The 15,655-nt window shown below is 32.5% G+C and overlaps 3 protein-coding genes across 3 annotated transcripts; 2 read left to right on the plus strand and 1 right to left on the minus strand.

Moving 5' to 3' along the window:
• Window positions 1-28: 28 nt before the first annotated feature.
• Window positions 29-5,825, plus strand: Bm5052 (Uncharacterized protein; the record flags this gene model as incomplete). Its single annotated transcript, XM_043076823.1, has 17 exons — window positions 29-115; window positions 306-438; window positions 572-683; window positions 842-980; window positions 1,190-1,299; window positions 1,508-1,647; window positions 1,765-1,850; window positions 2,006-2,105; window positions 2,436-2,584; window positions 2,748-2,990; window positions 3,106-3,207; window positions 3,514-3,684; window positions 3,957-4,079; window positions 4,192-4,343; window positions 4,491-4,591; window positions 4,838-5,009; window positions 5,684-5,825. The coding sequence occupies 17 exons, from the start codon at window positions 29-31 to the stop codon at window positions 5,823-5,825; spliced, it is 2,262 nt and encodes a 753-aa protein (XP_042932757.1).
• Window positions 5,826-7,285: 1,460 nt separating this feature from the next.
• Window positions 7,286-7,399, minus strand: Bma-ppat-1 (Uncharacterized protein; the record flags this gene model as incomplete). Its single annotated transcript, XM_043076824.1, has 1 exon — window positions 7,286-7,399. A coding segment is annotated over one exon (114 nt), but the record flags the coding sequence as incomplete, so codon positions are not given.
• Window positions 7,400-8,727: 1,328 nt separating this feature from the next.
• On the plus strand, window positions 8,728-14,579 carry Bma-zer-1 (Uncharacterized protein; the record flags this gene model as incomplete). Its single annotated transcript, XM_043076825.1, has 16 exons — window positions 8,728-8,988; window positions 9,224-9,385; window positions 9,645-9,913; window positions 10,108-10,225; window positions 10,539-10,753; window positions 11,105-11,266; window positions 11,388-11,505; window positions 11,695-11,817; window positions 12,029-12,217; window positions 12,328-12,546; window positions 12,694-12,784; window positions 12,959-13,145; window positions 13,285-13,426; window positions 13,696-13,840; window positions 14,062-14,191; window positions 14,540-14,579. The coding sequence occupies 16 exons, from the start codon at window positions 8,728-8,730 to the stop codon at window positions 14,577-14,579; spliced, it is 2,571 nt and encodes an 856-aa protein (XP_042932759.1).
• Between the last annotated feature and the right edge of the window lie 1,076 nt (window positions 14,580-15,655).

Here is a 15,655-nt window from a genome sequence, read left to right on the forward strand (position 1 = left end):
ATAGCACTTCTATTTCTAATTTTTAGAAATGAGCCTGGTGGAACAGCTGATGTCAAGTAGCGATCGATGGATCGCCTTACAATTCGCCTTCTATAATGCCCTGTTGCTTGCGCTAGTATGTTATGAAATCTGATTTAATTGTAAACTACTATTGGTTCATTAAGTATGGAATTGTCTTGACTATTAAAAAATACAGATTGAACTTTTATGGACTGAAATACGTTCACTGTTTTTTTGCGAATGTCAGTTATACCAATTATATTAATTCGATAACTGACTTTATCATTCAAGTAACCATATTGCAGACAGGAATATGTTTGGTAGGGCTTTATGCCGTATACAAAGTGATGTACATGTTTTTAACACCTTTGTTGTGGGCTACACTGATTGGAACGATCCTTTTTCCAGTCAAAAAAAAATTCAACTGTGCAATCAATGGTACTGTTTCATTGACCTTATTAATGATTTGTAGAAAAATAAGGCTTTTTTGTTCATGAGACAGCTTTGTCAATTCTCGCTCACACTGAAGGAATCATAATTTTCAATAATTTTGTGGAACTAATAAGTTAAGGATGGCTATCGAGAGTGGACAATGGTGAGACACCGCTGCTTGTAGCTCTTGTTCTCATACCATATGATACATTTATAAGTGCTACCGATTTATTCCTCATTTATCTGGCAAGGTTTGAAACTTCCGGATCTTTATCTTTCATAATTCACTTTTTTAGTGATTTTCTTAAAATGGATCTTAAAAATTTTCACCATCTTTTGTTCTTAAAATTCCTTAAAATTTGCAGAGAAAAACTTGATTAGAATTCAGGTACTGATATTTATGTTGTAGACGTGAAGGATTTATGATACTGGGTGCTTATTTGGTTTTAAAAGCACTAAACCACATTACGTTTGTCGCTTTATTGCATTTTCTTGGTGATTTGTATCAAAATACCGATCATATCATTCTGTTTTGCACTAAATCTTGGGTTAGCTTCCATTAGAAGCTTCACTCAAATTGAAGCCTTTTTCAGTGCTCCTGATTTTAATTTATGTGATCTAAGCCTGATAGGCTTGTTCATGAATTAGGGAACCAACTTAAAGAATAAAATTATAATTTACTTCAAGCTAATATGCTAATAAAGGAGCACCTATGGGAACCACATTTTTTCTTTTTTCCATTAACAGTTTCTTAAAGGTTTCGGTTTTTATGATACTCTACTTCGCTGCATTTGTCGGTTGGCTTTATATGCAAGAGCAGCACTGTGTAAATAAGAAATTAGCACGTTTGATTTCTGTTCCTCTCTGGTAAGTTCATACTGACAATTTTTTTTACAAAATTTGCTTTATAAAAAGAGCCTATAAAAATCTTCCTCGCTTTCTGTCCGTAGCACTATATAGTCGGATAGATTTTGTTTTAATCATAATACGGTTTCAGTTTTTATATATTTATCTACATTCATTTGGAGCTTTTAGTTTCTTAAATTTAAATGTAATGTTATTCAATTTTCTATAGGTTTTTCGGTATAGTGAAAGTTTCCAGTTTTTTTGGTCCATTCAGTGTTATTGTTATGAGTGGAGTCTCAGCAACTCTTGTAACCATAGCAGCTGGTATTTTAACTTCGAGAGAAGTAAAAGCAGATCCAGAAAAAGCCGGTAGTTTGTTTTGCTTCTTCGTGCTTTATTAGAAATCTTCTAGTCCAAATGACAACTATGCTATCATCTATATGAAAAGGAGTTAGGAAAATTGGCGTTAAATTGCATTTGATTCAGAATTCAAGGAAGCTGAACAAAAATCTACAGAGAGCAACAAGGAAAAGACGCTCGACCAGGAGTTAACGGGCGATTTCTATTTGCAGGTGATCAATAGATCTATTTGAGCTCTTTTGTTCAGTTTTTTTTTTTTGTTTTGCTTAATAAAAAAATCGTAAGATTTTTTTATTTGCCAATTACGAATTCGACTTTTTTTCTTTTTTCGGTGTTTTTTTTTTTTAATTTACTTGTTTATATATAGGCTATTCTTGGACTCTGTGCTTTGGAATTTGCTGTTCGACATGATTTTGTACCGATTTGCATACTCTTATTAGCTATCTTCACTGTACTGAGAAGAATTGGTAATTGCCACAGAAACTGATTCCACCTTTTGAGCGATGTTCATTGTCGTTGCTTCGGGTGCAAAAAAGAAATCGTTAATTTCTTGGGATATAAATCATTGTTATTTTCTTATGACATGAATCATTCATTTATTAAAATGACTCCCTCGCAGTGTTCCAATTGTAATTCGAGCAAGAAATACCGCTGAGGAAAGACAAAATTTTTTTGCGAAGAAATAGAGATTATTAGTTGTTGAAGTGCATGTTTTATATTACACGCTTAACTTGAAGAAGCAAATGAAATTGCAGAATTTAAGTAATCTCTCAATTCCTGAATCAGAAAATTTTCAGGTGTGGAAGTTGGTGTTCAAACTGGTCTTACAAAGAAGTGTTGTATGATTTGGAAAGAGTTCCATGAAAATATGAAAAGATTCATACGTGTTACTGTTGCAGGCCCACTTAGAAATTATTTCAAACTCATTTTTTCAAGTGATCAAGCGGTAAATTTTTGTTGGTCAATTCTTTTTCTCGACATATTCTTAGTATATTAGACTTCGTCATATTTCATGAGGACATCAGTGGATTTTTGAAGAAACTCTGAGCTAAGCGATTGTTAGTATATATTTTTATGCAGTTTTAAGTTTTAGAATAATTTCGTTCTAGATGAAAAACTCACTACGAAAAACAGTGGACGATTTTTCAACAGTTCTGGTTATGTTATTGCTGATTTTTGGATCTCTTTTTATCACTCTATTAGTTGCTTTTCAAGTTCATGGTGAAGTAGCTCATCTGATTCGGCTTGGTGCCAATTTGTTAGCACAACAACCTGACTGGATGTTGGCTTATGCACGGAGTTACACCGGAAATCAACTGGATAAAAGCGATATTGATAATTATGTTGAACAGGTGACATCAAATTTATTTTGTTATTCATCAAAGAGTTAAATATTCCATATGTGCTATTTTAATTTCCTTTTCCCCTCAATCTGTTTTCAGTGATTTCATTAGAAATTATTTTAAGGGATATCTCAAAGGACGAGAATTGTTGGCGGCTAATGTCCGTTTATTCGTTGGAACACAAGATCCGGTCAAAGGTGAATTGCTTGAAAAGGAAGTGGTTGAGGTCAGGTCTTTGCTTAACTTTTTGATAATAGATATCTAGGAAGCTTCTTGATAATAGATATCAAATCTAAATTTCTTGAATGAATTTTAATGCGAAAAACTGCTTTGACTGGAGAAAATTTTTTTTCTTTTAAAAATGGATAATGCACTGATAATCTAACGCAGTCTTTATTTACTAGCTTAGTACAGTTATTTGATCTTTGAGGCACATAAATTTGTTAATGATTAAAATTCTGTATTTCATAAAATGCTGGTGTTCTCGTAAAAAATTAGAAACAAAATGTGAAAGTCAAAAAAAATCTTTTAGTTACTGGATAAATTGTACGAAATGTGGGAAGACCGTAATGAAACAACTTTTTCGTCATCTAGCAGTGTCACAAAAGATCGGATGAGTAATATAGAAGTTTTCATGAGCATAAGTACACTAAGAGAAGAAGTGGTTGAATTTGTTAAAGCAAATGTTGATACGATCATGACCGTCAGTGTTTTTTTTTTTTTTTTTTTGAACAATTTCTTTATAATATGCTTCTATTGAATTTATATAATATAAGCCTATTTTGAAGTGATCCAAAATAATTTACTTTAGACTCCGGATTAATTGGATGGTCGCTTCGAAGAACCAATTTCAAGTTTCCCCTATATGATTTAGATTAGTTAGAGATTTTTTTGTTAAAATGGCTTTGATTATTGTTACTAAACTTTCTAACAAGTTTTTATACCTCTAAGTTAATTTAATTAGATTATCTTAAGGTTGCGCATTCGGTTTGGTCTTTCGTCGCAGGCAATATATCTACTCTGGGAACAATTTTATTCACGATTCTTGTAATTGTTGTAAATTTTGGACTTGAAATTTTCAATTTCTTCATCGAAATTGTAAGCTGTCAACTTTTTTGTAAATTAAGTTTACAATTTAAAAAAAGTTTTGTAGAAAAATTTAGTTTCCTATGTTGAAATTTTTGCTATTCTCCACATTTCTTATTTTTAGACTGTTTTTCTGACAACTTTATATTATCTATTATCAAGTAGCCAGGATATCTGGCTACCGACAAAATGGCTCAGTGATGCATTGCCTCCCTCTCATGACACAACTAGTTCTGCTCAATTATATATCATTCCAGCTATTGAAAAAGCTATAAGGTCACTTTTTTTTTTAATTTTTAATTTTAATGAAAATTTAATCGACGCTGTTTTCATGGATTATCTTTTCTTTGTTTTAATGAACATAACTTATTCCACTTATCGAAAGATCATTTCTTAAGCCTTTTAACTTTTCTTTTTCTTTAGTGGCGTATTCGTGTTATCAGCAAAAATGTCACTGTTTTATGGTTTGTACACCTATTTCATTCATGCTGTGTTCGATATCAACGTTGTTTTCATACCATCAATTAAGTGTTTTCTAATATTTTAATCAAAACAAAACATAAAATTAGTGCACTGTAAACAAAATCTATTTGAGCTGACATGAGCAGAATGTTAACTGCTTTTCAGAATAAATCTTGGATATATCCAAAGAAAAGAAGTTTTTAATTGAGATCTAATAAATATAGGTGCAATAAATATATATGCAAAAATACTTTCAGACATGATTTAAGGCAAAACACAACGAAACTTCTTTTGAATACATTTTTTAGTGTTGGCGGCTGTTTTTGCATCAATTCCAGTTATGGCGCCTTGTGTGGTTTGCATCTTCGGTTTCCTAGAGCTTTATTTCGCTGAGCATGAAGTCGCTGCAGCTGTCCTCTTTGTGTTAATTAGTTTGGCACCGAAAGTATTCGCTGATACTGCTTTTTACAATGAATTAAGGTTAAGTTTTATGACTTAAGTGGTGCATATCTAATTAATAAGTAATCAACATAAGTTCCTTTTAGTTAGTAAATTGTTGACTAAAAATACGCATACGGCTTTACATGATGCTGTATAAGCTGCATAAGCTATGTTGTGGGTGGGGCCTCTAAAACTTTTGACAGTTATACTTCATTTGTAATCTGAATATAATTTTCCACTTGATATGAGATTAGTATTTTAAGAAACAGAAAGTGAAGTAGTCAAGTTGGTGGGGTGGTTTTGGAGCGACATATGGTGCCAGGTGGCTAAGTGTTCGACTTCACCCTGACCATTATTTATAAGGCTGGGAGGGATTTTCAAGAAGCGCAATGATGAAGCATGTGTATTCACCATCTTTCGGCTGAAGTCTTTGTGATGCCAGCAGTACATTTGTATGAGCGCATAAAAATGCTGCTACTCATTTACCAAGAAATTTGTCACATTTTTCTTCATGTCTTCTGTTCATGGTACTTCTTGTTTTTCATGCACATTTAGCTGCTTCATATATTAAGAAACTGATTAAATTGTGTATTTTATAAACCTAGTTTATATCTATTTATCAAATTTATATCAATGTACTTTTTCCACATCGCACACTTTTCGCTGCTTAATTTTTCTAGTTTTAGCTTTAAGCCTTAAAATTTTATTTACAGAGGAAGCCATCCATATGTTACTGGTCTGGCAATTATTGGTGGAATGTACTGGCTTGGATTGCAAGGTGCCATTATCGGGCCAATTCTGCTTTGCTCAGTGATCGTCCTTTTGAACGTTTATGTGAAACTTGCATATGCATAAGTTCACATCTCCTTTACAAGTTTTTGGATTCAGCATTTATTTGACTTAGTATTGTTTTATTTATGAGAAATAATTGTAGAACAGTTTTTGTTTTGGACTAGATCCCATGTTTCATTGGAAAGCAGTTGAACACTAGAACATTGGAATGAATTATTATCATTTCTGCTGCATTAAGCATACATTCCTTAAAATGTTTTTTTTTTTTTTTTTTTGAGTTTAACTACGCTGCTGTCTTCTAACCAATTCATTTCGTTGCTCTGGCAATCCCTAAAACTAGTTTGTACATTGCTTTATGTAGTTTTTGATTATTTTATTGTAAGTTTGAAAATTTAATTACTTTTTAAATGTGTCCATATACGAGTGATAGTTTTTGTATCTGCAGTACAAGATTAGCTTGGATGTGAAATCGTTTTTATCGACGACCCTTTTGCTAAACTTGGGATTTTAGCATTGTCATCGATTTAATTTAACACAACTAAATAAAGAATAATGGATTACTTTAAAGTGGTTAATTCTAAGACAATTAAATTTTACTTCATTTATCCAGTAGCTTCTTAGAAATACTATTAGATATTGCTTTTTAACAATACGTGGTTTTTAACAAATGAAAATTTCTGGTTTTTAATGTGCCATTAGATATTGTCATCAATCCTCAAACAGTATTCTATGTCCAAGCCTATTTTCAAAGCTGTAGCTGCTTTAAAAATTCTCTGCTTTGTACTTTAAGCATTTAAGAATCAATCTTTGATCTAATGTTTCAACTAGGATTTAAAATTTTCGAATAACAATAGTATTCTTTGATTTTTTTTTTTTATTGATAGAGACTAAAGGATAAACATTATTCTGGTCGTCTAATTAGTCTTCAGGAACTTATATGACTTTTTGCCTTTTTGAACTTCTTATGTAAATTCATATAATTTTGATCAAGTTATTAAATGAATTTATATATTTATATGAGAAATTGCGTTCTCTACATATTTCTGCTCCATTACTGAAACAAGTCTTGGAGAAAGAAAACTAACGTCTTTCGTTAATTCAGATATAAACAAAAGGTCTGCTGAAACATTATTCCGGCCAGTCGAATATGAAACCGGAGTCGTATGGTTCCTGAGCATATTTGCAACGCACATGTGCTATATGGCACATAAGATTACTTGAGATGGAGCATAGTTCCATGTTATGCCATTTTTTTTGCTTTTTTGCTGGCGCTGTTTATGTGTAAAATATTCTTGGGGTCCAAGAATTGGGGTCAGTAAAAGTAAAGGAAAAGAATTTTTGGCAGTTTAAAATTTTCTAAACCGAGTTTGGGTGACTTTGCTTAGATTATCTATCAATCAGATAATCACCAGTGAAACAGGCATCACAGTATTGCGGTGCGGTACTATGTTATTACGTTTCTCTTCGTTAACAGCCTGTATCGATGCTTAAAAAGGTTAAACTATTTACCCCTATGCTTGCTTCTATTTTATAGACTTACTTGCGGCAATTAGATCCTTGCGCTGTGGTGTGTCAATTCCGTAAAAACAAGAATACTTAATTGGTGGACTTGAGATTTTTAGGTGAATTTTTTTTATTCCTGCATAAAAGATAGGAATAATTTAACATTTGACTATAATTAGTATTGATGATGACAATAATTGCATTACAATTCATTTCCCTACTTTTGCACTTGATTGCAGTTCTGCTAGTTAGCATGCAACTTATTTTCAAAGTAGCGTGACAGTTAAATGATGTGTGGTCATTGTGTCAGTTGTATTAAGTACATCCGTAATGATGAAAGGTAGGACGCGCACATACGTAGCTGTGTGCATGAATGCATGTCGTGCTCTTGTGTGTATATGTATGTGTGTGTGTGTGTGTGTGTGTACCGAGGTGGTCGGTGTTTCCAACCTGGATACTTCTCTCTCTTTTAACATTCTCATGCAAATAGTAACATATATTAAGATAAAACATATGGTGATTACAATAGCAACCAAACAGCGATACCAACACCCGAATGGCGTGCTCTATGATTGACCTTTAACCTTTTCTGCCAGTTGCAAGGATTACTGGATGAAGTTAGTACTGATATGCTAAACTGTTATGGTGAACCTCAACATAGCCCGTGCTAACATTAACTCACTTAAATGATTGAATTTTTAATGACTAAAGCGAAAAAGTTCTCAGATACTAGTGCTGTTATATGGTTGTGTGGGTTGCTTGACCGCCATATTATACTGCTATGCATCTCATCAAATTTTAAAAACATTTTTTACTGTTATCATATGCATTTCTGCGTCAAAGATCAGTTTCCTGACCTATTGTCATGTGATAGTGTATGTAAGCTCAATTTTACTTTCGCCTATTTAATATTGCTACATTGAACAGTGGTTTCTCACCGAGAGAGACATTAATTTCTTAGAAAGAAAGGGATAAAATGGAATTTAGCTATGTGCTGGACAGTCATTTTTATCAGAAGAGCGAATATAAATTGGTGGTCGTTCTCTAATATAATTGAAGCAGAGAGTGGTAAGGGCAGTGCAGTGTTGTGCCCTTACTGCAGCATATCTATAGAATTCAGTGGAAAGTTGTTTATTTCCTGGGTGAATATAGTTATCGATTTTTCTTTCAGTCACATTTCTTGGATAAGTCATTTGCTATTTGTGATTACATTAATTTCAGTGGGATGAAGACTAATAAAGTGTAGACGTTAGGATACAGCGATTCAAATTCTTTCCTTTTTTCCAATAAATCGAGATAACTCAGTCATCAAAACAATAATACCACATGTGGTACTGCTTGGTAATTGTTTGTTCTGCTTAACAGTCAATTTCGTGAAGTCTGTTCCCCAAAATACTTATTGCGATATTTAGAAATGAATTTAATTTACTGTGATTTTAATTTAAATCTTGCAGTCTTGACAATGACTTATACGGAAGCCGATATTCCACTGCGAGCACCGCGTTTGTTGCAACTCTCCGCGAATATTGTTGCTACACATTCCAGTACGCTTTTGGCGCATGCAAAATCTAATACAAATAAAAATAGTGAACAGTATCACTCACAGCAACAACACCAACAAGAGCAGCGAATTGCTGGCAGTGATATAGCTGCCGTATTTCAACTTCCCTTGCCAGCAAGTAGCGCTGTTTTTGATTCTTTGCGGGAACAGTGGATTAAGACGGTATGCATCTATTATTATGTTGTTCTTGCTAAAAAGTTTAATTTGTTAATTCATGTTTATGTATCCATTCTGATTAATTAAATTCCAAAATTCAGCTTAACGCCGTGCTAGCAGAGCTATGACAGAAGGTTTTTATTTTTCGATTTAGTAATACTCTGTCATCTGAATATAATTCATTCCATATATTTATGAATTCTCTTTTATTTATGAAACTCTATATTGTCTCATTTTGCAGGGTGTAACACCAACTACTGCCTTAGAACATTTCACAGAAGCAGCATGTTTGCCTTTAGATAGATTACTGTTGTCACGTGCTCACCTGACCGATCGTCTTTTAGCTAATTTAGTGGCTGCACATCACGAACGCTTGACATCCCTCGATATATCTGATACACAGGTTTGATATTCTCTATATTGACTTGTAAATTTCATCACAACTTAAATAAATAGAAAAGAACCAGATGACACTGGATTATTTTTAAGACAGCTTAGAAAAGGTTAGCCTTTAAATCAAAGAGACGACTGATTATTAAGATCAGCATTTTAAAATTGTCTTGTACAGTACAATGATGCATTGTTCTATGGAAGTTTCTCTTGCTAGTTAATCTTATTTATTCCTTATTAAATAAATGATTGAAATGAACTCTTTGTTTCAGGGAATTGTTGGTCATGAATTTAATAGAGTATTAGAAGAAAAGTCGGTGCACTTAGAGCAGCTTATATCGTTGTCAATGACATCATTTGAAATCCTTCGCATACCGATGATTATTGTCCCTCCTCGTAAAACTGGTGTTAGTTATTCGACAAGTGGCTCATGCGGTACGTTACCAATACTATCTGAAGAAGATCTTGTCGGTTCGAGCATTGATATAAATATTGAACATTACATGGATACTTCGGATAGTGGTCCAACATCCACTTCAAAGTAAATTTTGTTCCATCTTTTTACATATTAATATAATTAATCATCGTTTTATTTTAAAATTATTGGATCAAATTTCATCTCTTCGTATCTAATCAAGAATTTTCTTTTTAGTAATTTTTCCTGTAATAATGTATGGGTTATAATTGAAAGTTGATTTTTATACTTGCCTTTACTAAATATTATAAAAATTTTAGTTGCCAATCCGCTTCCGAAAACAGCGAAATAATGGAGGCAGCTACACCCAGTCCTACTATGGAAATACCGACTTTCACATTGCGCTGTCCAAATATTCGTTCACTGACCCTTCATCGAGTTTGTATATTTCTTAATTTTTTTTAATCTGAACATGAACGATCTTTTCGCTCTTCTAAATTTCAAAGAGGTTTTTATTACGCAGATTTTTGGACCACTTATTTACCTTAAATGTAGTAACTGCTGTCGTTAATTCGTTACGAATCAAAAGCTTCTAATCATTGTCTAATTATTCGTAATATCTCTTCTGTCTTTTGCAAAAAAAAAAAAAAAGGGTGATTTAGCTATCCAAGTTTCTAAGCAGGTTTGTAATAAAAAGCATCAGACATAGTTTTAGATACCTCCTTAGTGCTTGATCAAAATTAACTTTCAGAAACGCAGTCACTGTGAAAATGATGAATCAGTAAATGAATTTTTGAATCGTGTTTTATCACCGTTGAAAAAATTAGAACGCTTGGACCTTTCCCATTGGCAACGAGTTGATGATTTACATTGTTTATATCCTCATTCACTTTCAACACTTATTCTTTACGACGTGCCAGATCTTTATCGTGCTATGGACACCATTGTACAAATTACTACGCTTAAGTAAGTTTTCGAGATCTTTGTTCTATAATTAACATTCTACACTTGTTCTTATTTTCATATTATATTCTTGGTAATATTATTAGTTGCGGTGATTTTTTTCCATTATTTTTTTTCTTACCGATTAATAACCATGATGTTATATGTTGACTTAAGTCAATGTTAGATGTTTTCTTGCTAGCGCTTGAGTACTTGTATATCCACCTTTTAGAAAGAACCAGAATGGTGTTAGTTCTGGATTCAAATCAATTAAATTGGGAATTGTTTTAAAGTAGTTTTGTGAAGACTTTATGTACACTGATGTCAATAAGCTTACAACTATAATATGCAGCAATCATGGACTGTTTCTTTCAGATTTTTAGATTTATCGCAAAGTACAAAAGAGACGGGTACATATCCACGTCCAGTAACAGCCCTTCATAGAATTGTTACTTGTTTACGTTCACTAACTCATTTAGATATTTCATCAACCAATCTTGCTTCACAACCGTCTACATACGATCGGCCAGTGAAAGGGTAAAGCACTCATTTTATAAGAAAGTGTAAAGTAAATGTTTTGTTTTCTATATAATATATAATTGTTTTATGTATCTCATGGCTGAAAACTTCCAAGAATAAATGAGTTGTTTATTTACAGAACAACATCTGTCAGATCGGATATTTATGGTCTTCGTTGCCTGGGAGCACCTCTAGAATATTTAGGCTTGTTTAATTGTGACAGTGCATCTCATTTCGCTGAAATACCCGCAAAGAATGTGAGTTTTCTTTTTTAAGAAAGTTGTTTCAGAATATATAAGTTTTTGTCATCAATTATCAAGTGGTCCATTCGTCGCGTATTTTTAGCATGGCTTATTGCGGACTAATTGCAGTCATTAGTTTTTAGTTTTTAATTATCCATGAAGTTGTTTTTTGCCCATGAATCACCTTACTTTCTGAATCTTTAGATCGCTGGTGATAAAGATGAAAAACAAATTCTACTTGCTCTTCGAATGTATAGTCAGCGAGCTGGCTTACTGCAAGCAGTTCTAAATGAAAGTTATCAGCTTTATAGATTTGGACATAACTTAGTAAGTACCTCATTTATTTTAAGTTTGAAAAGACTTTTATATTTTTAGGATTTGAAGTTTCTGTCGAATGAAAGAAATGAAAGAGAGAAAAGATTAGTCTAAGAAAAGATCCATTATTTTCTCTGCCGAAAAATCTAGATTTAATGCCATATAAAAAAAGAAGATTCCTATGTGTTGTGAAAAATTATGTATCATTTTATATTTTTGTTAGAATCAGCACACCGAAGCTTTGCATCTTGTTTTGGGTGCTATGCAACGTCATCTGGAGGACAGCACACTACAGATTGCTGGATCCGCCTCATTATTTTACATAATTCGTAAAGTGAGTATGAATCGTGATACAAAACGAATGGTTGTTACCGCACTGCTGGATGGGATGGATGCACATATGGAAGAACAGGTAATTTGGAAGACATTTTTTTTAAATTATTTTAATGGATGATTGATTATTTTTCTGTAGTACTTGCAACGAATCGAAATTTATCATTTTAGAGTATATTCTTTTTCCAGGTAATGGTTCGGAATTGTTGTTTGTCACTTTGCCAGTTCGAAATACCACTGGAAATTCTTTTCGATTATGGTCGTGTAGCCCGTTTGTTGGTTGCTGTATTGCAGCATCACAACAGTGACCACTTAACTCAACGTATAGTAGTTTTTTTATTAAATTCAATGGCATGCCATGTAGAAGGCGAGCAAAAAGTTCAGGTTGGCAATATTGGTGCCATTGAAGTGAGTCTTCTTGAAACTTTTTTTGTTTTGTAAAACCATTTTAGTAGTTCTTAATATTACTTTAAATTTCTGTTTCAATTCTCAACTTAACTTTATTCTTTTTTTTTTATCATGGCTGCTTCATATGTTTATTTCCTGCATGTTCAGATTATTCTGGAACAAATTCGCAGAAAACATGCTGCTAGCATATGCGATGATGTCATGGAAGTAGGATGGAGTTTTCTGTGGAATATCACTGGTTATTTTTCATTTCTTAATACTAAGCAAATGTTAAGTTCAAACATTCAGTTTATGAGTCACTGCTCATTAATTAATGTATATATTAAAACCCTACAACTGCGTGCTTTGTTTATTTATGGTACTGTCATCTCTGAGTTAGAAAACACCGACCTTTAATTAGTGCTTAAATTAGATGAAACACCAGTCAATTGCGAACGCTTTCTCAATGCTGACGGCCTTCGTTTATTTCATCAGTGTTATCAACAGTTTCAAAACGAAACAGAACTTGTTCGTAATATGATGGGTTTGATTGGGAATATTGCTGAAGTAGAGCAGCTCCGTGCACAGCTCATGCTTGATGATTACATCAATATTTTCTGGTAAGAATAAAAGTGTTTAACTATGTTAATCATGAATTGCTTTATACCATATCATTTATATTAACTAAAACATATTTAGTAGTAACATTAAGGTAATACAATTCCATTATTAAATATTTCTCCGCTTCAACATCTTCAGCGCTCTATTAACAATGTTAGTTGATGGCATTGAGATTAGTTACAATAGTGCAGGAGTACTAGCACATATGGTTAGTGATGGAGAAGCAGCTTGGTCAAAAGTGAGTGTATCACGTACATATGTTATGGATAAAATTATCAAGGTAAATTTTTTTCCATAAAAGTTGAGGTGGATTACTTTCCATGATCGTTTTGAGTTAAGAGAGCTAATGTCCTAATATCAGTTAGTAATTTGTATGTCATGTATCGAACATTATTTTCTAAATTATCTTGTATTATTTTGCTTTGTATCTTCTGAAACATTATCTTATAAATGCGTAGTATTTATAATTGTTTAAGATTACAGTGATTCATAAAGTAATTCAAATATTGAAACATTCTGATATAATCAGTGCGAATGGATGCCTTTTAGGCCACCAACACTTGGGATTTGGAAGCGAAGCGATTCATAAATTATCGATCGTTCAAGCCGATTTTAAGGCTCATACCGATGTTCGATGCTCCAGCAAGTCAGCATTGGGCAATTTGGGCACTTGCTAATCTAACATCTACTGATAGTAAGTTTTATCGTTTATATTAATTCACACAGTTAAGGTTTTACATAACAAAGAAGTCTTTATGGCTGAAAAAGAGGTTAAGTTCAAATTCCATTTAAAAAGCCCGTAATTATTTGTCGACATTCTATTCTTACTATCATTCTACTGAGTCATAAATATACTTGAATGCTCTCTTAACTCTATATTTTTTTATTATGTACAAAACCTGGATGTTTTTATAGAAGATAAATATTGTGCCTATGTTCTACACGAGGGTGGCATCCCTTTGCTGCAACAAGTCGTCAGTGACGAACGGTCTTCGGATAAAATGCGCAGTTTAGCCAATGTTGTCTTGAGAAATATCACCGAATGGTTAGTTCATATTTAAAAAGTGTCTAATTGTGTATCATTCTTCTCTGCGATATTTTGTTAATGCATGGAAAAGAGTTGTTGCTAAATCATTTTCATAATATAGACTTCTTTTTTACTTTTAATAGCTCTTTCCTAAATTAACTGCTGGATGATTATTGCTAACCAAAGAAAGTTCAGGTAGTATAAGTTTTTAAGGCAAGATAAGACGGCCGGATGGAGGAAGTTCTAAGCATTCCTTTTTATTCTAAGTCTGCTCATTTCAAGTTATTAATATGTTGATCTTAAATTGAGTGTTTGGTAATTAAGAAAACGATAAAGCAAACGAAAATGACGGATATATATTTTTAGGGAATGCTCGAAGTACACACCTCCACCGAGCATGTTTTAATCCAATTTGCACATATTTTTGGATGACTTCCAATTTCGAAACACAAGGCTCTATTTACAGTACAAGTGTTTGCTAAATATTTGTCTTTGTCATCAATTGTATTTTCTAACCAAGAATCTTTATTTCTTGTTTTAAACAGTACGCTGTTTTAATAAATATCAAATTTTCTAAAGTACGAGATTTATTAGTGGATACCGTCTTATTCTTTATGTAATTTGAAGAATTTTAGTTATTGGTTCATATCTAATTACGTATCATTCTTCTTTTCATAAATTGCAGTTTCGAGCAGATTTATTATGATTTTCATGGATTTTATAAGTCAAACCTTCCCATAAAATCATACGAACTTACGGCAAGGAAGAAAGTTGAAGGAAGCAAAGTGGCTATGGTTGGGCGACCTGACTTATATTTTTTTTTCCGTATATTTTCTTTAATTTGTGCATAAATTTTGAAAGTAGATATTGAAGAGGAATTTTTTCTGAATCTGGTGCATTTGCTAGTATTCTAATTTGAGAATGGATTTTAGAACCTGTTCATAGATTGTAAGTGTGCCTATGTCTCGTATTTTCTTGTATGTATTGACTTTAACATACCTAAGCTTTGAAATTTAAAAATTTCCTAATTTATCTTAGTTCGTATTTCTTTAATTTTTTATGGATGTACTTTTTCAACAAGTAAAAACATTAGCTGTCATCCGCCGGTCTTATATCCTTTTATAACGAATTAGAATTAGGATTACGATTAAATTAGAATTAAATTATGTCCTTTCATCTTAAATTGATTTGGAACTTCTCTTGAGAAATCATAATAAATGTGATACATAATAAATATGATACAGCAGGAAATATTAAATTTTTATTGGAATGGTGATTAATTTATATGTTGAGAATGCGAGAAATCAAAAGTTGTCCAGTTTTCCTTGGTTTGATTATATTAGTGCGAATGATAAATACTTATTTTTGTCTTTGAATTCGTCATGTTGGCAGGTATTGTGCATCTTAGGTATTTTCGATTACTGTGATTTTTATAAAATTGTGTAAATTCGATATTTGAAATTTTATTTTGTTGGAAGAAGG

The sequence above is a fragment of the Brugia malayi genome (assembly GCF_000002995.4).
Source record: "Brugia malayi strain FR3 genome assembly, contig: Bm_v4_Chr1_scaffold_001, whole genome shotgun sequence".
NCBI lineage: Eukaryota > Metazoa > Nematoda > Chromadorea > Rhabditida > Onchocercidae > Brugia > Brugia malayi.